The sequence below is a fragment of the Thunnus thynnus genome, chromosome 13 (assembly GCF_963924715.1).
Source record: "Thunnus thynnus chromosome 13, fThuThy2.1, whole genome shotgun sequence".
NCBI lineage: Eukaryota > Metazoa > Chordata > Actinopteri > Scombriformes > Scombridae > Thunnus > Thunnus thynnus.
The window spans coordinates 23,221,683-23,248,909 of NC_089529.1; the positions used below are offsets into that span (position 1 = coordinate 23,221,683).

General features: G+C 39.8%; 5 protein-coding genes and 1 non-coding gene across 6 annotated transcripts; 3 read left to right on the forward strand and 3 right to left on the reverse strand.

The window, feature by feature from the left end:
- trnad-guc (transfer RNA aspartic acid (anticodon GUC)) lies at positions 1–72 on the forward strand. The gene has a single exon. It is a non-coding gene; the product is annotated as a tRNA-Asp (tRNA).
- A 1,144-nt stretch (positions 73–1,216) lies between these two features.
- LOC137195044 (histone H3) lies at positions 1,217–1,716 on the forward strand. Its single transcript, XM_067607117.1, has one exon. The coding sequence runs from the start codon at positions 1,228–1,230 to the stop codon at positions 1,636–1,638; it is 411 nt and encodes a 136-aa protein (XP_067463218.1). The 5' UTR covers positions 1,217–1,227; the 3' UTR covers positions 1,639–1,716.
- A 2,098-nt stretch (positions 1,717–3,814) lies between these two features.
- On the reverse strand, positions 3,815–4,525 carry LOC137195980 (histone H2B 3-like). The gene has a single exon (XM_067608716.1). The coding sequence runs from the start codon at positions 4,340–4,342 to the stop codon at positions 3,974–3,976; it is 369 nt and encodes a 122-aa protein (XP_067464817.1). The 5' UTR covers positions 4,343–4,525; the 3' UTR covers positions 3,815–3,973.
- Positions 4,526–5,301: 776 nt separating this feature from the next.
- LOC137195045 (histone H4) lies at positions 5,302–5,701 on the reverse strand. Its single transcript, XM_067607118.1, has one exon. It carries the CDS (start codon positions 5,664–5,666, stop codon positions 5,355–5,357), a length of 312 nt encoding a protein of 103 aa, XP_067463219.1. The 5' UTR covers positions 5,667–5,701; the 3' UTR covers positions 5,302–5,354.
- A 1,674-nt stretch (positions 5,702–7,375) lies between these two features.
- Positions 7,376–8,722, forward strand: LOC137195046 (histone H1-like). The gene has a single exon (XM_067607120.1). It carries the CDS (start codon positions 7,714–7,716, stop codon positions 8,416–8,418), a length of 705 nt encoding a protein of 234 aa, XP_067463221.1. The 5' UTR covers positions 7,376–7,713; the 3' UTR covers positions 8,419–8,722.
- A 10,412-nt stretch (positions 8,723–19,134) lies between these two features.
- tbl2 (transducin beta like 2) lies at positions 19,135–26,805 on the reverse strand. The gene is made up of 7 exons (XM_067608717.1): positions 26,600–26,805; positions 24,842–24,963; positions 24,366–24,550; positions 23,101–23,252; positions 21,130–21,256; positions 20,215–20,367; positions 19,135–19,755 (listed from the first exon to the last, which is right to left on the reverse strand). The coding sequence occupies exons 1-7, from the start codon at positions 26,724–26,726 to the stop codon at positions 19,296–19,298; spliced, it is 1,326 nt and encodes a 441-aa protein (XP_067464818.1). The 5' UTR covers positions 26,727–26,805; the 3' UTR covers positions 19,135–19,295.
- Positions 26,806–27,227: the final 422 nt, after the last annotated feature.

Consider the following 27,227-nt stretch of genomic DNA (forward strand, 5'->3'; position numbering starts at 1 on the left):
TCCTCGTTAGTATAGTGGACAGTATCTCCGCCTGTCACGCGGAAGACCGGGGTTCGATTCCCCGACGGGGAGGTTCAATACTTTTATGAAGTTACCTGACCTCAGACCCGGATATGAATAAACTGACTAACTCACATGTTTATAACCCGGGATCACATGTTCCTGACTCACGTATTTCTCTGTAATAAATCACTGTAGTTTGTGCGGAAACTGACTTGTCTTGGTTGGTTTTAAACGTTGTGCTTTGCAGTTGTTGTATTTCATATTTGTTAATGTCAGCAACGACTTTTCCCCAAATAAGATATACTATATAAACATATGCCTAACATTTACTTCAACCCATATTAACCGTCAAAAAGGGTTCATAATTATGTGAGTTTAATCCCAGAAGTCAAATGAGAAATACAGCCTGCATCTGTTCCTCATGTTGCTCATATTGACTGGCAGGAACATAAACATATGATGTGTTTGTATTAAATGTTGAGGGCAACATCCCATAATATTAGTAAACTGAGTAGGACAACAGCGGCTTTATTTGGACTGTAAATGACGAAAAATTTAACACCTCTGCAGCAAGTAAGAGGAAGCCGTAAGAAGAAACTTGAACTTCACATATTAAACAGGACTTAAACTCTCAGGTGAAGGCGTGGGTGGTCCTGAAAAGGACCTTTGAGTTGTTGCCATTAACAGCAGGTTTACTTGGAGCTGGTGTACTTGGTAACGGTCTTGGTGCCTTCAGACACAGCGTGTTTGGCCAGCTCACCGGGCAGCAGCAGGCAGACGGCGATCTGGATCATGATGTGCGCACAGTTTTATAAATCTGATTTTTTTTTTGGTGCTCGCCCTTCCCGGTTTTTGAGTACACGTACATTTGTGGTATGAATCCTAAGGACTGTTTTATAAATGAGGCCGCTCGACTTTAGTGAAAAAAGTAAATAAAGGATGTGAACATATAATTGTATATGAGCAGAAATTACTGAAATCTTGTCATAAATATAAACTTGTCTTCTTTGTTTTCTTCTTTCTTCCGGAGCCGTTAGTCAGCTGGTGTGGGGGCGGGGTTTACTTTGAATTTCTTGTCCAATAGTAGATGAGCCGGGCGCGCGCTCCTCCCGGCCTGGACCAATGAGCGGCGCCGCGACTCCGGCAGCTCCTTTATAAAGACGCAACTCGCAGACAGGCGGCATTCATTGTGTTTCTGTTGGAACAGAAGAACAACATAGAAAAATGGCAAGAACAAAGCAGACCGCCCGTAAATCCACCGGAGGCAAAGCCCCCAGAAAGCAGCTGGCCACCAAGGCTGCCCGTAAGAGCGCCCCGGCCACCGGCGGCGTCAAGAAGCCCCATCGTTACAGGCCCGGTACCGTGGCTCTGAGAGAGATCCGTCGCTACCAGAAGTCCACCGAGCTGCTGATCCGCAAGCTGCCCTTCCAGCGCCTGGTGAGGGAGATCGCTCAGGACTTCAAGACCGACCTGCGCTTCCAGAGCTCCGCTGTCATGGCTCTGCAGGAGGCCAGCGAGGCTTACCTGGTCGGCCTGTTCGAGGACACCAACCTGTGCGCCATCCACGCCAAGAGGGTCACCATCATGCCCAAAGACATCCAGCTGGCTCGCCGCATCCGTGGAGAGAGAGCTTAAACTGTCTGCTGCTCCACCAACCACAACGGCTCTTTTAAGAGCCACATCACCCTCTGAAAGAGCAGCATGCCCTATTAGCTTATTTTATATTTACATATCTATCATGTTTTTATTACAGTGAGAATATTGAAAAACATCTCTGTAATACTTTTCTGAAGTGAATCCATTCAAAAGTTTTAATAACAATTGTCATGATTGGAAAATTTCATTGATCCAGAGAGATTATGATATAAAATGTGGATAATATCAGCATTACTAGTCCTTCAACTGTAGGTGTGCATCTGTTCAATTACTAGAATTACTGTTGCCCAGTACTATCTCCGTTTCCTTGTACAATTTGGTCACATGGTCCCAGTTGTGTTTTAACTATGTAGTGTTTCATAAGGTACACTAATTGATAAAACTGACTTTTATGTACTTATGTTAAAGATAAATAATTATTTGCATGACCCCCGTTTGGCAGAAGAGGGAGCTCCTTTATTAGGCGGTTATGTGTAAGAAATGGTGACTGCAGTTATTAACATGGTCTGAACTGAGCAGCATCAAATACAGAAAATCACTCAGGGTGACATTGAACTGTAAATGTATTATGATAACATGATGATAGATTTATTATTACTACTGCTGTTCCCCTTCCATTACATCTTAGTTAATGTTCAGATATCCTGGTAAAATAACTGATTTGGAAAATCAAAAAGATTTCCTCTTAATGTGTTTATTATGACTGGTAAAAGGTATAAAATGACACAATGATATGAATGAGAATAGAAAGGAGGGCAGTTGTTTTTTGGGGCTTTTGGGGGCTTTTTGGGGCTGGTCAGCAAATCTCCAGGTTAATAATTATTATTTGTTATAATTATTAACTAGTATAATTAGTTTCAAAATGATGTCTAAATGTCATGTAGGCTAATGTATAGACTGGCCATTCTTATATTATAAGCATGATTTCTACACATAATGACTAGATTATCTTCTATTAAATGTTGATTTCTGATTATGTTGGTAACACAACCAACAACCATTGGAACAAGCGTGTTTGTTTTGTTTTGGGTTTTTTTCTCAGTAACAAACAAAAAAAAAACCTTAAATCTAGAGAGTCAACAGTCTTTGAAATCTTTTCTTGTATTGATATGAAGAATATTTGAAAATGTATTTTGGTCACATTCAGGCAAATATTTCAGCATTTATGAAACAAAAGAACAAAATGGCAGAAATACCAATTGCTTGGACTGATAATAAATATTAAAACAAAATCTAAACAAATCTTATGCAGTAAAAAGCAGTTACGGTACATATTTTTTTAAATAAAAAAAACAGGATACTTGCCTGATCTTATTGATTTCTCTGAACATTTCTCTGATCACTAACACCCACAGTAATGTTGACATAATAACTGTTTGACATATTCGATTTCACAGACGGCTCCTCTTGCGGTCTCGTGATTTTGAAAAGTAATTTTCTAGATGCATTTTATAGCTGACAGAAGCTGCTGTCTGGTCTTCAGCCTGATACGATCTGAACAAAAAACTGTACACCTTGTATCTTTGTCATAGCCTTCACATTATTTGACTCCACAGGTGTGCTGTGACTGTATGCTCAGTCTGAACCAAACATCACTTTATATAGTATTGTGATTTTATTATATTTTTATATGTGTATTAAACATATAAGCTGACATTTGCTGCTTATATGAAAATATTTCAGCCTGTAAATTGAATTAATCAGGCAGAAATTAAACTCACGGTCACACATGCAAACTTTATAGTATAACAGCAGCGACACCTTGTGGTCAAAATACATAGTGCATCAGTATTTAGTCGAATGGACGCCTGTGAATCTTTTCACCATAGACCGTATAAAAGATCTAATTACAGATTTATTGCCCACATTGACACACACAAATATAACCTAAAATCTACCCCAGATTAATTTTGCAGATCATTTAAATACAGTAACAAAACCAGTGTTACACTACACTAAAACCATACCAGTAGTCTATAAAATCATGACATGTTAAGATTTGTTTTATTGAGCTCCACATGGCTGCACCAAAACATTCACTTCCATCATTAAAATATGACATAATGACACAATGAAGAAAAAAAAAAAAACCTAATTGACAAGTTATCATACCAAGTGTGAAGTGGAGACTAAAAACCTTTGGTCCGACTATTTGTATAGTTTGGTCAAACATTAAGCAAAACGCTGATATGTTAAAATACAACAATACTTATCAGTAGAGAAAACTGAACACATTTAGAAGGAGTAAAGCTCTCTGTTGAAGTTGTGGGTGGTCCTGAAAAGGACCTTTGTGTTGTTGGTACAGACAGCGGATTTACTTGGAGCTGGTGTACTTGGTGACGGCCTTGGTGCCCTCAGACACAGCGTGTTTGGCCAGCTCACCGGGCAGCAGCAGACGGACGGCGGTCTGGATCTCCCTGGAGGTGATGGTGGAGCGCTTGTTGTAGTGAGCCAGGCGGGAAGCCTCACCGGCGATGCGCTCAAAGATGTCCCCCACAAAGGAGTTCATGATGCCCATAGCCTTGGAGGAGATGCCGGTATCGGGGTGGACCTGCTTCAGCACTTTGTACACGTAGATAGCATAGCTCTCCTTGCGGGTCTTTCTCTTCTTCTTGCCGGTCTTGGTGGCTTTGGACACGGCCTTCTTGGAGCCTTTCTTCGGGGCTTTCACTGGATCAGGCATGGTTGGTCGTTGAATTTCCTCAAACGAATAATTATCACATTTCCAAACGGCCTCTATATATCCATCTGATGCAAATTCGACTGCGCCGTTGCTCGAACAGGATTGGTTGACTTCTTGTTAGCTAGACTGAGCATGCGCAACACAAGACACCGTCCCAACCTCTGAAGAACGATCTGACCGCCTTTTTACTTAAAAACCCACCTCATCTGAAAAGTGTCCACTGTTTATTATATAATATGCTGTACAAAAACCCATAACTATAGAGAAATAAACACATTGTATTTAGATTTAGTATCCTCTAAGCTGATATGTTTTATTGATCTATGATAAAAAATAATAATAATAAAACCTATGGATAGATTTTATTTCATCAAGTTTTTGGTGCTGTTCTCTGTGGAATAACAGTACTTTCCAAAAATGATGTTAATATGAATTCTATTGATTCTCCTGTGCTGAACCCAGCTGACACATGAAGATCATGTAACCCCAATTATCATCTCAAAACACCTCAGATTTGTTTTGAGAAGTTTTCACAACCTAGTCACCTGAAAATAAAGCTTATTAATAACTTTCAATTATGTTCAAAGCACCAGTAAATGATTTGTCATTAATTTCTTCATCTTTATGGTGAGTTGGAGCATGAGCACAAGTAGAGAGAAACATTGAAATCATTATATACAAAAGCTACGTACACATATATGTAATCACTAACTTCTTTTGTAACTCCATAAATCATCTTAGATTTATTCTGAAAGAAAGGAGGGTGTTTTCACAACCTGGTCACCTAAAAACTAAGCCTATTAATAGTTTGTAGTTATATACAGAAAGTGCCTAATGATTTTAGCCCTTAATTGCTTATGTACTGAGTTAGAGCATGAACATAAATTGCAGGAATAATTGTTATATACAAAGGCTTCAATTGTTAATAAATTGTAACAGGACATCTCTTTGAGGAGGTGGGCGGCTCTTAAAAGAGCCTTTGTGTTTCGGTATCAGCGGGTCAGGGTCTGGTTTAACCTCCGAAGCCGTACAGGGTGCGGCCCTGCCTCTTCAGTGCGTACACCACGTCCATGGCGGTCACGGTCTTTCTCTTGGCGTGCTCGGTGTAGGTGACGGCATCACGGATCACGTTCTCCAGGAACACCTTCAGCACACCGCGGGTCTCCTCGTAGATCAGACCGGAGATACGCTTGACTCCACCGCGGCGAGCCAGACGACGGATGGCGGGTTTGGTGATTCCCTGGATGTTATCACGGAGAACTTTACGGTGACGCTTGGCGCCTCCTTTACCGAGTCCTTTACCTCCCTTGCCTCTTCCACTCATGTTTTCTGTATTTGACTAGACGTTGACTAAGTCGACTCTGCTGCTAACTGTCTGACACGCGCTATTTAAAGATCATCTGCGGACGTAAAAGAAGTCGGTAGGCGCGCGAGCTCTGCTGGGAGGCGCCAAACTCTGCGGTACCGCCCACATGTTTTCTAAATTGTTGGCAGTGAGCTAAAGAGGATAAACTTTGATGAAATTAACTTTAATAAATCTGCTGTGAATGTTAATGTTGATGAACTACAGAAAGTGACCGAAGCGAGGAGAAAACACAACTTTTCTTACATGTCCTTTTAAAAAAAAATTGTTATTACTGTTGTGATAATCAGCCCATCATTAAATTAAATACATGTTAAATACATTTCTTTTATTTGACTACATATCAGGATTCAAGTTGGTTCAGATACTTAAGATGAGTTTAATATTGGCCTCCAGGAGGTGTAATTAGTCATACCCTTTTCAACATCATGATTAATGATATTTTTAGAGAAGTAAATAGAGATGTAAGTGTTTCATTAAATGCAGATGATGGAGCAATCCGGGAAAGAGGGTGAAATATTAACTATGTGATTAAAAATATTCCAGAAGATTTACAGAATATGAAACAACGATTATATGAATGGGGATACAAGGTCTTAGTTACTAAATCAAATTATATGTGGTATGAGTGGAAGAATATTCCAGTTATTGATTCATGTTTGTATAGACAACCTTTAGAAAACCCCTATTCAATCTTGGAACAATGAAATGTTATTAATTATTAGTAGTTTATTTGAGAGGAACTGGATTAATAAAAATAGGCTAATTGGGAAGTTCAGTGATAATAAAGGTCCATTTTTTCTAAGTTTAGCTGCTGGAAGTGAGCTAAAGATCTGGAATGTTCTGCCAAGTCTGTTCTGCCAGATGTCACTAAAATCTACATACTGCACCTCACCATAACCCATTAATACATTCCTTAATTCCATCATTATCAGCATTATGTAAATTATCAGCATTTATTAGCACTTAATTTGAGAGAAGCTGGATGAATAACTATAATTTTGGTGTTTGGTGGTAGTAGCTCCAACACGGTGGGTGGCAGTCTCTCACTGAGTAAACCACTCGAGTCTATTTATAAATGTTGGTATTGTGTAATAAAATCTCCATAAAATAGTCAATAAAAAGGGCCATGTCTGGTTTTGCCTCATCTTATTTTCCATATGGAGAGATCTCCAACTCTAATCCATAATGGAAAAATGTGTTTCAGGAAACACTTTAAATGATTTTATTCCATCATTTCCTCTTAAAATAAACACGTTTTCAATATTTAACTTTCAGAAATATACAAATATGAATTTTATATTATGTATATTAAACAGTGCCAGATAGTTTGTCTCAGGTCGGTAGAGTCTCTGTAAAACACTGTTGTACTCGAAGTTCTGAATGAGGTTAATATGAATTTCACTGACTAAATAAAAAGATTCACACTGTATAAATAAGAAGTGTAATACACTTCTTGTTTGTTGCACTAAATTCAGAAAAAAGTGTTATTTCTATTAAAAATAGTCCTCAGAATAAGAGAAGAAATGTTGACAGAGCAGCTCTGACAGGAAGTCTGGCTAAACGGCATCAGGAGCCTCGTCAGTGTGTTTGCTGCGACCAGAAACGCTTCATTTTATAACAAACTGATGATCAACAGAAGGATGTTTTTACTTTGAGTCTGTGAACAAACATGTGGACCAGCTGGAAAACTGTTTTTGGTGGAGTTCTGATGTATTTTACAGCATTTTAGGAGAGAAATGAGAGCAAAAAGCCGCTGAGCAGCGCTGTCCACGGCGGTGATCAGGTGAGGTTTGTTCGCTCCTCAAAGAAAAAGCAGAGAACATCAGAGCTCTACATGACTTCAATATGAAGAGACACAAGTCCGCTATCTGCTGCCTTCACTGTCAGCCTTCAACACTTCTCACACACTGATTTTTCAGTCTTTTATCACTAAGAGAAAACACAAGTGTCAGACATTGACGCTGCACAGAGGAGGCAGCAGCAGGACTGAGTCTCCACGGTTCTCATGGTGTGTTTAAGTACAGCCTGCTGCCTCAGACTCTCCAACAGTCAACTCAGACTCTCAGATTGTTTCGTGTCGGATCTGAACTCAGAGGAAATAATGGCCGAAGTTGCTCCAGCTCCCGCCGCCACCGCTCCGGCTAAAGTGGCCAAGAAGAAGGTCTCCAAGCCGAAGAAGACTGGCCCCAGCGTCAGCGAGCTGATCGTGAAGACTGTGGCCGCGTCCAAGGAGCGGAGCGGCGTGTCTGCAGCCGCCCTGAAGAAGGCTCTGGCTGCCGGAGGCTACGATGTGGAGAAGAACAAGGCCCGCGTTAAGACCGCCATCAAGAGCCTGGTGGCCAAGGGGACTCTGGTCCAGACTAAGGGGATCGGCGCCTCCGGATCCTTCAAGATGAGCAAGAAGGTTGAGACCAAGGCCAAGAAACCCGCAAAGAAAGCTGCTCCTAAAGCCAAGAAGCCCACCAAGAGCCCCAAGAAACCCGCAGCGGCTAAGAAGCCCAAAACAGCGGCAGCCAAGAAGACTGCAGCCGCTAAGAAATCCCCCAAGAAGGTCAAGAAGCCCGCAGCGGCCAAGAAAGCAGCCAAGAGCCCCAAGAAGGCCGCCAAGAGCCCCAAGAAAGTGGTTAAAAAGGCTCCTGCAGCCAAGAAAGCTCCCGCAAAGAAGGTCGCCAAACCCAAAGCCAAGAAGGCAGCACCCAAGAAGAAGTGAGCTGTCATCAGTCTGAACATGTGAACCTGATCAAAGGCTCTTTTAAGAGCCACACAACTTCTCTAAAGAGCAGCATCCTGATTAAAATTAGTTTAACCATGTAGTGTTTTATAAGCTACAGTAGTTCAGAAAAAGTGACTCCTTATGTTATGTAGTGAGTGGCTGCAGTTCTTAATATTGTAGTCATAGACCTTTAATTCAATCTCATACTCAAATAAAACAGAAAAAACTCAGGATGACACTGAACGGTAAGTAAATTGTCTTGAGAATTTGATTATATGTTGAATGGACAGATCACACACATAATAATAATAATAATAATAATAATAATAATAATAATAATAATTGATTTGGAAAGAGATCAAAATTATTTCCCTTGTGTTTTAAAGCAAAGCCCCTTAAAATATTTAACCTTATAACTGTACAACTACCCTCCTTTCTAAATCACTGTTGGATTTTACCTCCTTTTATGAGTTTTTATTACAATCACTGTTTCATAGCTGAGTGTCTCCTAATGAGGCTTTTGGAGCTGGTCAGCAAATCTCCAGATTAATAATTATAAATTGTAATTAATGGCAACTAGTATATTTAGTTTCCAATGATGTGTGTAAGTTTCATGTTGGCTAATATATACAATAACCATTGTTAAGTGTGATTTCTACACATAAAGACTATTTCTTATTTTAAATGTTGACCGTTGATCTTGTATCAACAACATAACCAATATTTTTTTTAATATATCAACCATCAGTGTTTTGAATGCAGCTTATATTTTTACACATTAACTCTAGCCATCAACATTTTGTGTATGAACACAATTTGTGTTTTATCTGAAGTGTGTGACTCTTAAAAGAGCCTTTGGTTGTTTTCCAGCAGTCAGGCGGGCTCCAGGTTTACTTCTTGCATAACTTCTGACTGACTCACTGAGTACTCTGTAACAACTGAGTATTCCCAAATTCCTGCCAGAATAAATCATTATAGCATAGGCTAAAGTAGCCTGCATTATAAGATATTTGATTGTGAGTTTATAGTCAATTACTGGCTACTAGTTGCATTACTTTCACAGTAAGTTATTGTGACACTTTCACAATAAATTATTGTAATGACAATTATATACTGTGACTTCAGTCTGTTGTGCCATCAAATTATTGTGATATAGCAGTATGTTGCTGTAGCATTACTGTAATGCACTGACTTTACAGTAAAATGCACAGCAAATTACTGTAATATCACAATATGCTGCTTACTGTTTTGAACTGTGATTTCACAGTAAAAATGTCCACATTATTACTGTGATATAGCAGTATACAGTTATATAATTACAGTATATACTGTAAAAGTAATGCAACTCAGTAGCAAGTAATTTACTGCTAATTTACACTAAAATAAAATTGAAAAATACTGCAAAATTTGACCTGTTCACATTTTTTTCTGTTAACTCTTAACAAACCTATAACATAAAAAGATTAGACTCAAATAAAGACACTAGCTAGAGATCATTTTCCAAGACTTTCAATGATGTTCTAGCTGGTATGAAAGACGGATTTCACTATACACTTATATGTTTCCCTAACCATAGACATGCAGTCTAAAGTTATAAATTATCTATGAAATCATCTCTTACATGCTTAGAAATTATGACAAATTGATCATAGAATAATGCAAACACACCTGCAGATGTACAGCGCTTCACTTTATTAGTATAACCAAGTTACAATGATGGCTTGAGCAATTCTCACCTCAGCTTTCTCTCCTCTCTCTTTCTCTAAAAAATAAAAATTAAGCTAAGAAAAAAATAAAGAGCCAGCAAAAGTATCTGGCACCTGCCTTACTCCTAAATAAATAAATACATAAATAAAAATGATAATATCAGGATGATCAGTGCATAGCCTAAACATAAAATGGCCTAAGTAGAACTGAATAACATCCAGATGTTTGTGGCCACAAATGTTCATTTTTAAGTAACTCAAAATATACCTGCTGTATCATGGATATTCATCCCGCAGTGGTCAGTATAAAATAAAGCAAATGTCTCATTCAAATAAAAATGTTCATTGAGTTTAGTGTAGTCTCTTGACACTCTCCTGCAGGTTTTCCAGAGTTTTTGCTAGAGCTGCCAGCTCTTCCCTTTTCTCTATAACACTTTTGCAGTAGGCATTTGATTTTGACAGTAATGTAAAGTCCTGTTTTTTATCTGCCCTGACTGCCATTTTGTCTGCTTCTTTCTTCATTGTCCAGCGCTTTGCATTATTCTTTGCTGTTTTGCTTTGATATTTGCCATTTCATGGTGGAGGTCTTCCTTTTCTTCTCATTAGCAGTTTGGTCTTTTTCTTCTTTTCATCCCCCACATACTGCACATACCTCTTCCTTGCTCCTTTGCAGTGTTGAATAAGGTCTTTTGGCGGGGCTTCATCTATTGCATGCCCAGCCGTTGCATCCTGGACCAAGCGCGATGCTACTAGAATCCTCTTCTTCAGGTTTTCTACAAGCATATCCTTGTTGATAGAGTATCCTACTGCAGCTTGTCCATGAGACAGTGTGAGGAGATGTTCCATTAGGTCCCACAGTGCTAAATGAAAAGGTAAACTTCAGCATGAAAATACAATGTACCATAGTTTTATGTAACATAACATACCCCCTTTGAACATTTTCAGGACTGAGTATGTTTTGGTAATCATGCATCATATGACTATTATACATACAATTTTGCATTTTTTTGAACCACTATAACAGATGTAGCCCATCTAAAAAAAAAGTTTTCAATCAACCAAAAACACACTATTTGAATGTTTTGTAGAGAAGAAGTCAAAGGATGGATACAAAAGTAATGTATCACTAGTAGGGTTATACCCAACTCAGAATTTTGTCAGTCAAATTGGATTTGGCCATTCAATACAAATATTCAACTATTTGTTCCTTTTTTATGTACCTGGCAATCATCAGAAAATCAACTGACATGAGTTTCAGTGATGATTTCAAACACATTAACATAGTCAAATGCAACAGAGTCATGGGAACATATTTTTGAGCATTTAAAAATCAAAATCAAAAAGTTGTCTCTTGCCTGTATAATTTTAATTTGCTCATATTTAATTGGATGCCATTTCCCTTTGTTTGCTGTCTTGAAGACCTATCTGAAGTTATGGAAAGCAACTCAGGGGAGTCATCTGAAGATGAATATCATACAGCTGTTCCAACAGGCATGTCTGTGCTTCAAAATGGTGTGCTCTGCGGCCTCCCTACTTCCCATCCATCGGTGCGAGTTAGTGGAGGTTTCTCGCCATGGCATGAATCAGATTCAGAGTCTGGGTGCGCCGATGCTGACGCACACGCTGCCACGCATCCTCCCACGCAGCCCTTTCATTCCTGCCCTCCCATGGGCTGTGTCGAGCGAGCACTCGACTCACACAGCGGCGGCGAGGGCGCTACGATGGCTGACAGAAATGTCCACAAAGGCTCCACAGATGTTTGCACGCCCGCTGTCAGAGCGCTGCTCAGTGTGGCGAAGTCTGCTTTCCATGAACGAATGGATGGAAAGATTAATTACACAGGGTTACACTCTCCAGTTCGCCAGCCCTCCCCCTCCGTTCAACGGAGTGTTGGAGACTGTCATGTTATCTCAGACAGATATAGCTGCCCTGATGACAGAGTTGTCGGAGCTCCTGGAAAAGGGAGCTATTTCCCGAGTTCCCCCAGGCGAGGAGAACGAGGGTTATTACTCCCGTTACTTCCTAGTGCCAAAGAAAACAGTCGGAATGAGACCGATTCTCCACCTATCTCTCTTCAACAAATCCATAATGAAGAGACCATTTCACATGTTAACCATAAAACATGCTGGAATGTGTGCATCCCAGCGATTGGTTCACATCCATCGACCTAAAAGACGCCTATTTTCATGTGCCCATCATCCCCAGGCACAGGAAATTCCTGCGCTTCTCCTTCAGAGGAGTACAGTATCAATACAACCGGTTGCCTTTCGGTTATTCTCTGGCTCCGCGCACTTTTTCCAAATGTGTGGAAAAAGCCCTGGAGCCATTACGCAGGAGAGGCATCAGACCTTTATTTTATCTGGACGACCTGATAGTGATGGCATCCTCCAGAGAGAGCGCAGCGCTCCACACAGTGGAGCTCGTGAAACACCTGTCTTTGCTGGGTTTTGCCATTCACTGGCAGAAGTGCTCTCCCCTCCCAGTCGATAATTTACCTGGGAGTGCATTTGGATTCCTCCATCATGAGAGCGAAGCTGTCTCCAGCCAGGCTGGAAGCACTCTGCTCTCTCTTGTCATGCATCACGCCTCGCAAAGTGGTTACAGCTCTGTCTGTGATGCGCCTGCTGGGCATGATGTAAGCCAGTCATGTGGTGGTTCCTCTGGGTCTTCTTCACATGAGAAAACTCCAGAGATGGTTTGGCCGTCTTCGCCTCGATCCGATACGTCACAGAAGACGCATGATAACCGTTCCTCCCTCCCTGCAGTCGGACCTTATATATTGGAAAACCCCTCGTGTTCTGTCAGCAGGGGTTCCCCTCTGGAGAGCTACGTCACACATCTCAGTGTACACAGACACATCTCTCTTCGGGTAGGGAGGAATGTGTCAATCTCATGTGGTAGGGGGAAAATGGCTAGAGCAGCCATTCCTCCACATAAACTGCCTGGAGCTGTCCACGGTGCTGAAAGTGCTTAAACACTTTGCTCCACTGTTGAGAGACAAACATGTAGCAGTGAGAACAGACAACATGACCACAGCGGCGTATATAAATCACCAGGGTGGTGTTCGTTCAGCTCAGCTGTTGGAAATAGCCAGAAGCCTCCTGCTGTGGTGTCACACGAACCTGCGCTCCATCAGAGCAGTTTACCGAGTGCTCATGAATCCCGAGCTTTTCCCACTCATACCACCCACACCCACTCACTGTTATCGTAGGGCATTGCTCACACTGCCTGCCTACGTGCTACAGTGGTGAAGTCTCTCAAAACATGAATGAGCACCGATGAATGAGCGGGAATCATTGTCTCGAACAAGCTCGTCAGCGAGTGACTCGAGTCGAGACAGCCTGGCAGCTACTCACTGAATGAGATCAAATGAACCGTTCTCTCGAACTAGGTATGAGTGAACGAGGAGTGATTTCATCGGACTCGAGTCGAGACAGATGGCAGGTTAAATTGAACGAGACTAAACAAACTGCTGCTCTCTCAAACTAGGAGGTCTGCTACCTGCCCCTCAAAAAGACCGACAGATCGTTGGCCAGTGTCACATCACATTTCCGTAACATCGCATTGAGCTTATATAGCCTACCTACATACAAGTGTGATGCTGAATCAATGCATTTAAATTAATATTTTATCTTTATTAATGTAAACTTATACATGAGAAATATTGTGGGGCAGGCAGCACTAGCTGTCGAATGTGCATGAACTATAACTGAGTGTCACGGAGAGTCTGACAGCATATTTTGCAAAAAGTATCAAAACTCAAAACTGTGAAAAGAATCAGTCTGCCCATTACTACTCTGGAGAGAACTAGAGAAAGGTAAAGAGAAAGAGAGGGCCGTCACAATACAGTAAAAACACTGCACAATTACAATCCAGCACTGAAATGTAATTATCTGCAGCCCGATACAGGAAAGAACGACTTCGGGAGTCGATACAACACCATTGTTGCCAAAGCATTGATGTGGACGGAGAGCCAAATGAGTACTTCTGCAAAAGCTTAATGCATCACATCAGCCAATATTACCATCCACATGCTGCATTGTGGACTGGCATAATGCTGGGTTAGCACCATTACCATCCATACTTGTAGTATTAGGATCATATCTGACACACTATGATGTGTTATGCTGTTACATTGACTACATTTATATGCACAAAATATTCCAGTTTTTGCCCTTATTCCGAAAATGACAGTATTCCTAGTAAATTGTTTGCATGGCTAATGAAAATGAATATTCCACTAACATTCCTGTTTACATGCAGAGTGTTTTCAAGGTTTCCCTCTGCTCCAGTGGGAACAGGAATCACAATATCTCTATGTAATATGTCATTTTGCCTGCGCAGGGGTGCATCACCCACAACCAGCCGGTCATGTATCTCTATCCCAGCCTCGCAAACTGTTGGCTAGTTGGTTTGATTACAACACAAAGAGCTGACTGTAAACAGGCAAGAAGCCATGTGTCACAAACTCCGGTAAAAACCCCAATTAAGACTCATATTCCAGATGTACTTTATACATGTCCAAAGAATTCTCCTAAAACCCGAATAATATCGGCATATCCCACATCTTAGTCAGAAAATGCTTCATTCGGAATAAGGCCTAATTCGAAATATCCAAACTTAATATGCTGTTTACATGACCCGTATCAAATTCAGAATATTGTCATATTCGGAATAATAGTGGAATATTAGTGTGCATGTAAACATAGTCATTGTAATCACAAGTAACATGCACAAATGTCTACATGCATTTCAAGGTGATCTTGGACGGCATGGTGTGGCCCCTCCATATCAAGCCTATCGAAAGGAATTTGATCAGCTGAAGAAGTTGTCCACACAGGTTCTTCATATAATGTCCTGATATGAACTTGAGGAGTTGTCATCACTCAAACATGCACTGTAGTTGCTCTGATATATGTTTTTTGATTCTTCTTTTTAGAATGTCACAAAACATAAGGCATCACGGAGAAGAGCCAGTGGGGCCTGAAAAACATTAGGTTTGGATCCAGGAGGCTCACCAGACTTCACGACTATCAAACAACCTACACTGCATTACTCAAGGAGTACACTGACTCCCAAAAACTTTATCGCAGGAAGGTTTTTAAATGACTATTTTTTAACAATTGACAGTATGTATTATGTCTAATTGTATTTACTGTCTGACTTTCAAAAACTGCTCATATTGTTTCCTGTCATTATGGCAGGAAACACATGGAAAAATAAGTAAAAAAAGTAAGAACATTACTATTGTGAGGACAAAATGAGGGATTAATTGCATAAAAAGGCAGTTGGTAATATTGAGATGAGCCCTGTCATCTTGTGGATGCTGCATGAGACACCTGTCTGTCTGCTCTCTGCAGGTGCTCGTTATCTAACCTGTAACACCTGAGGGACCCGGTGTGTTTCCAGGTTATTGAAGTCCTAGCTGCAGCACTGGGGGGTGTCACATCAAGCTGGCTAACGGGATAGCCTAGCTTATTTCGATAAGCCTCCCTTCCATCACTGTGGCTTATATGAGTCCCAGCTCAGTAACCATGGTAACTTAGTCAACAGAACTAGCTAACGGTCAACTTAACGGTCAATGTCCGACAGACGGAAACAGACTCTCAAAAGACACTTCCATCAAGTGTCTTTTCGCGCTTGTATCACTTGTCCATGTTCGGAAACATAAAACAGAAGAACTGTGAGGGACTTTTACAAAAATAATTAAGTAAATCCTCATTTTATTCGTGGTCACTTCTGTGTTTGAGTGAACCCTTTTATTTAAAAGCTTAGCGTTATTTTGAAGTTATTTATTTATTCATTCACTCATTTTGTTCAAGCTGTGAAAACAAAAAGTAAATTAAATAAAGTCCAAACCGTGTCCTTCTGCTGTGTTTAAATGTATACAGTGGTAACTGCTTATAGTGATCAGGCGTTTATATGGATCAAAAAACTCAGACAGAATCATTCAAAGACAAAATTTATGCTGTTCTGTTTATGCCAAGTCATCTACTTCACCTTGTTAATTGTAGCAGTTTTGTCCTTTTTGGTGAAAACTCCTTTATATTCTTCATATAGTTTCATCAGCAGGTTTGTTCTGCTGCGGAGAAGAACTCCGCTCTAGTTTTCTCTTCTTTTTGCGACATGGTATCGACTGTTCTGGGCTGCTTGTGTACTCCGTGCACGCGCACACTGCAAGCTTATCCCAGTCTGGCTAGACTAAGCGTTGACCAGACACGGCTAAGCGGCGTTAGTGGAACAGCTTGACCCTCAAATGAAAGTTGATTCTAGTCAGGCTTTTTCAAGTAAGCGCAGCTTTCTTTAGCTGCGTTGATGGAACACCCCTCTGCTGCTGCAGCTTTGCTCATCTCCTTTTTGATTTGGTTACGTTGGTTTAGTTGTTTAACCTTGCTTTCATGCGCCTTTCCACACACACACACAAACACAGATCCCGCAAACTTCCATGCCTTATATTCTAAATATTCAGTTATCTCTTAAATTTGCTTAAATAAATATCTTTTGTGGAAGCTTTATCATGGTGTGTCTCCCTTTTGTTGTGGCCACTTGAGCCACATGACATGATGAACGGGGGCTCGTCCATTTAGGTTGTTTTGTTAAAAAGTTTGTTTGTGCCTCAGGTAGCAGTGGATGCATGGTGTTGACTGTGCACTGAATGGGTGATTTAGTTCAGCTGTGTGCTGGTTTTTGGGCTGCGTGTTTTGTGGCCAGGGCTGTTTTGGTCTTTGGTTTTGCTTTGGTGTAGCTCTAGTTTTCGATATATCCGTAGGACCAATATTGAAGCAAAGTACTTTTCTCAAGGATTATCCTGGAGGTTGCTGAAATAGGTGTCAAAAATTCTTCCTGTTAGTCATTGCACTGAAGAGGCAGAATCACTTTGATTTTTTTTAATGTACATACCATGACATAATGCCTTGACATAGTATTACTGACAAAACATGTATGTAATTACTTTTTGATGGAGAGAAGCGTGCAAACCACCGTTAATTCAGTTTAATCAGAATTGTTGTCAGTGCTTTTGCACATTTTCATTGGTGAGTGTTTTTCAGCAGAATCAAATAAAGGATATATATCATATCATAAAATAGCCCACCTTTCTTAAAGGCGCAATGTGTAAAATTTAGAGGCATCTAGAGAAATGGATCTGGCAGAAATGTAACATAATATTCATGAGTATCTTTCAATTAGTGTATAAAACCATGAAAATAAGTCTTTTTGTTACCTTAGATTGAGCCCTTTGTATCTACATCATGAGTAGGTCCTCTTCCATGGAGCCCACCATGTTGCACCGCCATGTTTCTACAGTAGCCCAGAATGGACAAACCAAACATTGGCTCTAGAGAGGACCGTTCATGTTTTTCACAGGTTTCGTGGCCAACGTAGGTTCTCCTACATGCTTGGAAGGGGAAGGGTGTTCAGTTGGTCGCAATCTGCAACCTCACCGCTAGATACCACTAAATCCTTCACATCAGTCTTTAATACTTTTACAAGGAGTTATGCATCAATATTTCTAACTGTGTAACTATGTGGCTTTTTCAATCTATATACTAGAAATTGCTCAGTTAGAATTTACAGGGAATCCAACCCTGCAACAAACATTTTGAATCATTATACAGAAATAGTCAAACTCTCTTGCCAATGATCTTGCTTCACTATTCTGAAGACGAAACGTATCCAAGAGCACCCAGAAAGCCATCTTAAAGCAACATTATGCAACTATTTTACCTTAAAATAACAGCTTCAAAATCATTTTGATGGTACACTGACGTGTAATAGGGAGAATGGCCCCTCTTTCATTCCCACTCCGCGCCCCAAACACCTGTTCTTGCACTGTAACTTGGGTTGAATGGGTGCGATCACCCGTAAGATATAGTAGTAACCTGGATGTAACTCCTGCTCTTCCTGTAATTTCCTGCTGCCTCATAATGCCTCATAAGGATTTTATCATGAAGAACTTATCGGAAATTAAATTTCAAGTCAAGTGTTTAAATGTGTATATAACTGCAGGATTTATTCTTCAATAAAAACAAGTCGATACAAGATTTGGAGATATTTGTTCAGCGGATCAGAAACAGCTACAGTGAGATGTTTGATGAAGAGCTGCAGACGACAGGCTCTTTTTCAGCAAACAGCACATCTCCAACAGTTAGCCTGAACAACTTACAGCAACTTATTGCAGTGAGGGTATCGTACTGTTGTCACATGTGGGAACACTATTTGGAGGGGAACAGACATTAACACTTAATAACGTCCCTCGCTGTGCTTCTGGCTGATCTTATTTCGGTGATGTCAACATCTGAACCCACAGCAGCTGTGTGCTAAAACGTAGTTGCTAATAGCTAACGTTATACTGACTGACTTACATTATGATGCACATCATCTTCACACATCACGGAAAATACAGTCTGGTAACTGCTAGGATGTATCTTAGTCATATATTGGCTGTGATTTTAATGTGGTGAATTACAAAGGATCGTAATTCACCGAAGGGTTCATCAGGTGGGTCAGTTGTCACTTATTAGCCAAGGAATCATAGAAATGTTTTCATCAGCGGTAACAACACAGCTCCGATACGGCTGAAAGTAATCAGGAAGCAGTAAAATAAGGCTGATATCTGAAAGTACAAACAGGAACACAGAAGAGAAATTTCAGGCTTATCGGTGTGAACAATGAAAATGTTCACTTGCACTTGAAAGATTTTTGGTCAAAGAAAAAAAAAAAATCGACAGAATTAAATGTACCAGCGTCCTGTAATTACCACTTGAGGCAGCAGAGGCTGCAAATTACCAAAGAATTGCCTATAAATTGGAAAAGAAACTATCTGAACTGGTGACATCATCTGTGAGGTAATGCTACAGTCATATAATTGGTCGATATCACTGAGGACTGTGACTTTTTTTTTTGGAGCCTTTAAACTGAAGCTGCAGGAGGCAGCTGTAACAACCACAGCAGACACAAAACATTATCAAATATTAAACAGAAAAGAAAAAGATCTTAACTCAAACCATTTAATCTTTCCATAAAAAGATATTCTTTATTAAAACCACATGCAAATTCCATTATTCCTGGACCAGGTCATTCAGTGGCAGAGAAAGAGTTGACGTTGCAAAAGAGATCATCAGTCAGAGTGAGACATAATCAGAGCATGGCTTCTCGGTTGAGGCTCGTTCAGTCGACAGGAGCAGCCAGTACGGTGTCCAGGGCGCTCTGAGCCTCTTTAATCTGCTGCTGCAGTCTCTGCTTCATGGCCTCATTCTGGGCCTTCTTCAGCATGTCCTGCATGTCCCTGATGGCTGCTCGGTAGCCCGGGGCGTTGTGAAACACTCGGATGGCCTTGTCGCCGCTGCATGCCAAGAAGCGCCCGCTAATGTCAAATCTAAGGTCGGTGATCTCCTCGCTGTGGACGCCATGTAGCTCCTCCTCCAGCTGGCCACTGGCAGCGTTGTACAAAGCCACGTTACAGCCGTCACTGATGGCCACCACCCGGCCGTCAGGAGACAACGCCACCAGGCTTCCTTCAGATGATGCACAGGAAACTGTCTTCAGGAGGTAGGGATCCTGCTGCTTTTTGTACTCCACATCTGTATTCCACAGCTTCCACGTACCGTCTTTGGAGACGGTGACCATTCTGAGAAATAAGATTAAAACAATTACATGTCAGTGTTGTGCAGCGAAACAAGACGGACGCTGAGGACACAGATTCTACTAAATATACTGACCTTACATTACATCAACTCACAAATTAAACACATTATATCTCGTTTGTTTACTCCATACACAAACAAAAGTGTAAAAATAAGTTGTGGTTTTACGAAGGGTCACGTGCTGGAACTATTCTTGGCTACTGGAGTCTGATAAAACAAACTAGACACATTAACTTGTCAGCTTTAAAAAAGTGTTTTAAGGTGCATATTTGTACTTTGTACAGAACCAGCCATTTCCCCTTGTTTACAGCCTTTATGCAAAGATAAGCTAACATCTGCTGGCTCTAGCTATATAACATACAGACGAGTATCAATCTTCTCATCTAACTCTTAGCAAGAGAGCGATGAGTGTATTTTCCCCAAATATCAACAAGATTCATTACCTGTGAGAGTCATTGGAAAAGGCGAATGCGTGAACTCCTGCGGAGTGGCCCTTCAGGTCAAAAGCTCGTGCCACCTCTTTGAACTCTCCTCCCTTCCCGAAGCAAACCTCCCACACCTTCACGTCAGGAGTGAAGCCACAGGACGCTACAAACCTGAGCACAGAGACGGGACAGCACAGACCATTACATCTCCACCTAAACCCCTGTGGATTTCAATCAGTGTTTTTCTGTTGTTTGCATAATTTTAACTAATGATCCTCATACATATGCAGAAATGACTCACTTGAGCATCTGTTACATTCATCCATTTACTAACAGGATACAACACAAACAAGAAATATGATACCTGGACTTTATTTAAGAGAAAAAAATGCATCTAAAACCTGTAAGACGTGTGTAGGGAATATGACACGTTATTAAAAAATAAAATATTTACTCTGTCAGCATGAAATAATTACAGAAGTGATGTTTCAGTCATAGACCTTCTTCATGAGGCATTATGACAGAACAATAACAGCAACTTAAGACATAAAACATAAAATTACAGCAAAAATCAATGATTACTTTCAATAAATATGTTCTTTCTTTTACATCTGGTATTGAGAAATTTCTTGAAATTACAAAATACTTCTCACAAATCGTTTTCCCTTTGTGGAAACTGGCAATGGAAACGGCTATGGAAACGTTCGTCATGTATCATCACTGCATGAAAAAATGAAGCCCACTCTTTATTTAAATCAGACCATTGTGTTGGAGGGCAAAAAAAAAAAAAACAACTCAGTGTTCAAGAAAAACAAGTTGAAACTGACTCAACTTTGGCCAGAAGGTTCAGTCTGGGGAGTGAATACTTTTTTAAGAGCTCCCTATTTGATCTTTCAGGTTGAAGGGTTGCAGTGTTGGAGGGGTGGGACTGACCTGCCACACGGAGAGACGGCAGCATAAGAATTGGTAATCTGGTTAGTGTTGATAGAGGCCAGTACCTCTCCTTTCAGGTCCCAGATGTGGATGCTGGTGTCAGTGGAGGCGCTCATGATGAACTTGCCTGAAGAGAGAAAACACTCAGTCAGCTTGACGCAACAAGTCTGTTACACCACAGACCACTTAAAGTAAAAGGATCAATTAGAGCTGCGACTAAACGATTATTTTCATCATCGATGATTATTTGTTCGACTGATCATTTTGTCTATAAAATGTGAAGAAAAATGTTGTTCACAATTACTCAGAGCGCACGGGGATGTCTTCAATTTGCTTGATTCATCTGAACAACAATAAAAATAAAGATTTTTAATTTACTGTCACATATGACAAAGAAAAGCAGCAAATCTTCACATCTGAGAAGCTGAAATCAGTGAATATTTGGTGTTTTCGCTTAAAAAAAAATTGACTGAAATGATTATTTGATTATCAAAATGATTGCAGATTAATTTTCTGTCTATCAACTAACCGATGCAGCTCTAAAGACTATAATCAATATTTTTATATTAGCAATGTCTGAAGTCACTATGTGTATGTGGAAGGGGTCACTTGTAGTGACAAACCCAGAGAATGATCACCTACCACCACTCTACAGTGTGTTAACACCTTGTTTTGGGGTTTTGGCCCATTATTTTACTCTTCTAGCTTTAAACGATGAGCTGGTGAACGTAGCGAAGCATTTAGAGGCTAAAAGCAACACATTATTTTCTCAGGAGTTGGTGGAAATCTAAATGGAGCTTTAACGAGAGTGAATATTGGACTTACATTCATCAGGCGGCTGTAAATACAAGTCAAAATAAAAGTGACTGTTGCTGCGTGTCTGCCGAACATGTAAATAGAGTATTTCTGCTAACACATTAACTATATCAGCTAACGTCACAGGTCAAATTCAAACGCTGCTGCAACTTGTGTGTAGCTTATTCACATGATAAACAGCTCTGGGTGCAACTAGAGTCAATTTAAGAAAGATGATTGTACTATTTTTTTGTTTGTTGATGTTAAAAAAAAAGTTAGATTGAGGAGAAACATGCAAACAAGCTGAAAGCACAAGTGATTGAGACCGAAAGGGAGGGAGCGGCAATCAAGGAAGCTCAAGATCAAGTTAACGACATCAACAAATTGTTATCTTATTGTTTTATTGCGGTTATGTACTAAAGCAGAAATAAACTTTAAACACTTTCCTAAAACGTTTGTTTTCTGTTGTCCTCAGGTCATAGTGCAACACATCACTCTAAATAAATTCAATCCCATAATTTGTGTTTACCACTAAAAACATTAAGATAAATGATTAACAGTATTTGAGCTCTTTTCTGTGATATGAGTATATTAACTTTATGAAACAGAGGATTTGAGTTTTTGTCTGAGATATGTAAATATTAACTTGTATTTCTCTCCACAGGTTATTTGGACTCTTAGGGAGAGATGAGCCACTAGGTTCCCATTCAGTGATGTAGAGGACGGCTGTAGGACCTGTAGTCCGTTCTGCTCATCCTGTTCAGTCAGTATGAAGTTTAATTATATAAAATGGTGTAATTACTGTAACTTTGTGTAACATCAATCACGTCATGTTTTTTTGTAATATGTATATTTTCATTTTTGTGCCCTTTGTAAAATGTTCACTTTGAGAAAATGAAGACTGTGATAATGAGTCATGTGACTCAGATGTGTTTACTGAGCGAACCTGAAGAAGCTGCAGACGAAACACGTTGTTCGCTCTTAATAAAGTCACAGTAAAGTCGTTACAGTGTGCAGTGGTTCATTTTGATTTTCACATTAAGAGAAATTCCTTTTGCATTCTTAGTGCATTAAACATATAATAATAATAATAATAATAATAATAATAATAATAATACTAGAAAATAAAAACTATAAATTCACACGTGTCTTAAGAACAGGTCATGTGCTTTGTACCTGTCTCTGCGATGCCGATGTTGAGGATGCTGGCTTTGTGTTTCTGTGGGAAGTCTTCAGGAGCAGCTTTGAAGCTTAAAGAACCGTCTTCCTTTTTGATCATTTTGAAGATTCGTATAGTGTCTCCATTAGCCAACCAGGTGATAAACGCCCTGCAGTGAAAAGGTGAGAATCAGTTACTAGACAAATACAGATTTCTGCTCTGGTTACCTTCATTATATTACTGGTATGTAACGGGGATATTAAAACGTGAGTTTTAATATTAAAGGCCGACACACAACATCCTGGTACAGAGGATAATCTGTAAGTGTTTGTCAGGATTAACTCATAATAGGAGGACAACAATAAACAACTAGTCTCAAACAGTGAACCGCTCACTGTCTCCGTCTGTCGCCCATTTAAATCCCTGCTGAATTCAAGTCCACCTAATTATTAATATAATAACATTTTTATTTTTTCTTTTAGTTGTTTATCTATTTATTCTAATTATTTAAAGTCATCTGTTGTTTTTAAATGTGCTCTATTAAAAAAAAAAAAAAAAAAAAAAAGGTAAAATGTTTAAGACTCTACTTTTGGGTCTTAAACCCGTCAGACCTGATTTACTTTACAACTAAACCTCTGATCATTGTTTGGCTGAGTATTAATGCTGAAACAATTAGCCGATTCATTGATTGACAGTAGATTTGCCAGCTGACTAATCTTCGAGTCATTTATCAAACAAACAACATTAAAAATGATTTGATTCAAATGTGACGAGTAATCATTGTAAATTAATTATTTTTGTGTTTTGTTGCTCAGACAAAAGATATTTGAAGACTTCTCCTTTGGCTCTAAGAAACTGTGAACGATTTTCAAACCCACAATCTAGATTTTATCCTTCAACGATACAAGGAGATAAATGTTGATAAATGTATTATATTGAATAGTACCGTTCACTATATGTATACTTGTGTTTGTTCAGTTTAACTGAGACCTGCAGACTTGACACTGACTTCAGAACAGATATTAATATTAATATTAATCAATAAGGACAGTGGTTGTTAGTTGTAGCTCTATCTCACTGTGTGTTTGATTAAGTCACATAAGGTCATTCTGTCATCGCTTCACTAAACTTTTCTTATTTTCTAAGTGCTGCTTGAGGTGTTGGACCTGGTTTAAAGGTTTAAATGAGACTCAGGTCTCATAGTTCTGATCTTCTTGGGGGTTTTTTTGGCGACGCTTTACATCAGTGATGCACATTTAAAGTAAGAGATAGAGGAGGAGACCTGGAGTCCGGGCTGAAGCGAACCAGCGTTGCATGATCCAGCTCCACATTAGCCCTCAGACACTTGTGTTCTCGCTCCAGGAAGTCTTTGGTGCTCCAGATCCGGACGGTGCGGTCGTCAGCGCAGGACGCCAGGTACTTCCCGTTACTGCTGAAATCAAGGCACGTCACGTTCCCGCTGTGGCTCTGAGAAGCACATGCCGTACAAATTACACACTTATTCGAAGAATGGCTTTGGGGAAGGAGCCAAATTGAGGCATTGTTTTGTTTGACTGGGATGATGAAGCAGAAAGAAAAGAGAACAAGAACAACGAAAGAACAAGATTGTGCATCATCAGACATATCCATTAAGGCTTATTTCTCATGTTAAATAGCAACTCCTCCTTCTACTACTGTCTGCACAAAAAGCCACTTTAGTAGATCAGGTACTCAGGAAGATGGAGAGGTTTTACAGAGTCAGCGTGTGTTCCAGTTTACCTTCAGTGAGGCTGCCAGCAGCGGATGGCTGAAGCTATGCTGCGAGGCTTTCTCTTTACGGCTGCGCTGCTTCTCCTGCTTCGGCTTCTTGGACGCAGGGCCCTTCGCAACGTTGCCTTCGGCTGAAAGACAAAACACAGTGCGACTGAAGAAACTTTTCATTCTTGATACAACGGCAATGACCAAAAGTCTCAAGGATTCCTTATTTTTCACTGTTGTAGAAAGTCTCTGATAGGACAACACATAGTAGGTGATGGAAGCAGCAAAAATATGGATGTTACAGTTACCTGAGCTCTAAGATCAAGATAAAACTGCATTTTTTTTTTCACACGTTTGTTCTGTTTGTTTTGTGCCAATAAGAAATTAAAGTTAAACTGTTTCACAGTTTCTACACACAAAAAAAAAAACACCCAAGGCTCTTCTCTCCTGATTTATCATATTTTGAATGTCAAAACTCTGCCCATCTTGTTGTTTGAATATATTTTATTCTTACTTTCTCAACTAAATTAAGCAGCTTTATGGAGAGAGACCCAACATAGTTCAAACAGCTGACGTAGGGTTATCGACAACGAAACTGAGTGTACAACACCCCACTCGGAGATTAACGTGCTCTTCAAAATATGTCCATGTGAAACATATTACACTGATAGAATAAAGCTTTCATAATTAAATGCATTAAACTGAATCTTGGTAGCTTTCCCAGCATCAGAGCATTCTTGTATATGAATTTGAAGTGATCTTTTTTGGGTCAGAATCAGTTTTATTGGCCATTTAAGCATACAAGGACTTTTACTCCACACAAGAACTCTTCAGAAAGATATAGATGGAAACAAAGATAATTCAACATAAACATCTCAGTCAACACATACACACTCGCACTCATAAACGTCCTTCATTAAATGTATTTCTTGCTCAATTTTAAGACGTATTTCCTTTATCAATGGGACATTCTCACTCCAGGAGCACTCTGCCTTGTGCAGACCATGTTTTGAATTACTTTTTTTCTTCCTAGTATGTATTTTTCTTTTATTGTGTATGTTAAGTTTTGTGCAAAGTGCAAACATATTTCCCTCTGGGATTAAAATAAAGTTAATCTTAATCTCATACATATAGAAACAAGAAGAGGACAACATACAATGCCTATATATAAAAAGGTGAAACCGTTTCTGCAGACTGGAAACAGGATACAAATAGTGCAAGGAGTGCTGAAATACATATTGAATGGGTAGTTACTGTATACAAATACAGCAGGTGATTATGTATACAGCCTACTCAAATATATATTCAACATTTAATGGATGATATGTAAAGTTGTTATTGCACATTTTGTATTTTAAACTAAAATAAATGTATATAATCTGAAGGTACGGATGATGTTTTAGTGTGTCTTGTGAGGAGTGGTAGCTCAGAGAGGTCAAACTAAGACTGTCAATATCTAATCAATTTTTAATCCATGTTTTCATAATTAATAGCCAATTACTAGTCAAGAAGCGGTGATCCTATTGGTCTGTTAATGTAACCTTTGCTGATTGGCCAATGACAGGTAACAGTAGACGAAAAGTTGCTTCAGTTTCTACTATTCGCTCTGTTTGCGTGAATGAGCACTACTCACCTGTTCACACTTTGTTATTAATGAATGAATGAATGAATGTATGTGTGCGTGAGTGTGTGTGAGAGATAGAGAGAGAGTGTGTGTGTGTTGGTGAGTCACCGCTTCACTGGTTAGCTACAGTTTGCGTTAGCTTGTGTTACTCTTACCGGCAAACTCCGCCGCCTGTTCCGTTTCCTCTCTCAGTTCATCTTTCCGTCTTCCCACCGCGATGGCAACCAGGATAACCAGTGCACCCAGTAATAAAGTCAACGCTGCCAGGGCGGATACATCCATATCGAAAGTTTTGTGCCACGTCTTTTGCACCGCTAACGTCTACTTGGTTGCCACACTACTGGGGCAGTGCGCATGCGCCAAGACTTAAAGGCGGCTTAGAGGCGCATTATCGCCACCTACTGGACTGGAGTTTGGAGCAGTATGTAGGCAAAAAATAAAAACTAAAGTCTCTCTGCTAAATCTATTTCTTTTTAAGTGCTTAAATGACTATAAACTTTCCAAGCGGATTGCTTAAAGATCCAGGCATGTTTAAGATATATAAAAATATTCTGCTTGGAATAATAATTTGTGTTCAGTATGGTTTTTCCACACAAAAAAAAGTCCAGTTACCTCATTAAAATCCTTAAAATTGTGTCTCCTCCTTCTCCCTCATTTAAAAATCCAGAAACTATAAATATGCAAATATCATTCATTTCAAAAGTTTAACTGCTGGACACAAGATGTCCGCTGCTTTATTGTAAAGTCCATTCTCAGTGTTTGTGCACCGGAGGCTTCAAGTTT

What these genes read in the sequence shown, in the direction of transcription:
- LOC137195044 (XM_067607117.1), top strand. Translation starts at nt 1,228, where the DNA reads ATGGCAAGAACAAAGCAGACCGCCCGTAAATCCACCGGAGGCAAAGCC.
- LOC137195980 (XM_067608716.1), bottom strand. Translation starts at nt 4,342, where the DNA reads ATGCCTGATCCAGTGAAAGCCCCGAAGAAAGGCTCCAAGAAGGCCGTG.
- LOC137195045 (XM_067607118.1), bottom strand. Translation starts at nt 5,666, where the DNA reads ATGAGTGGAAGAGGCAAGGGAGGTAAAGGACTCGGTAAAGGAGGCGCC.
- LOC137195046 (XM_067607120.1), top strand. Translation starts at nt 7,714, where the DNA reads ATGGTGTGTTTAAGTACAGCCTGCTGCCTCAGACTCTCCAACAGTCAA.
- tbl2 (XM_067608717.1), bottom strand. Translation starts at nt 26,726, where the DNA reads ATGGATGTATCCGCCCTGGCAGCGTTGACTTTATTACTGGGTGCACTG. An exon ending in ACAGGCGGCGGAGTTTGCCG is followed by an intron (nt 24,964 to 26,599) that starts GTAAGAGTAACA and finishes TTTGTCTTTCAG; the next exon opens with CCGAAGGCAACGTTGCGAAG. An exon ending in CGCTTCAGCCCGGACTCCAG is followed by an intron (nt 23,253 to 24,365) that starts GTCTCCTCCTCT and finishes TTTTCACTGCAG; the next exon opens with GGCGTTTATCACCTGGTTGG.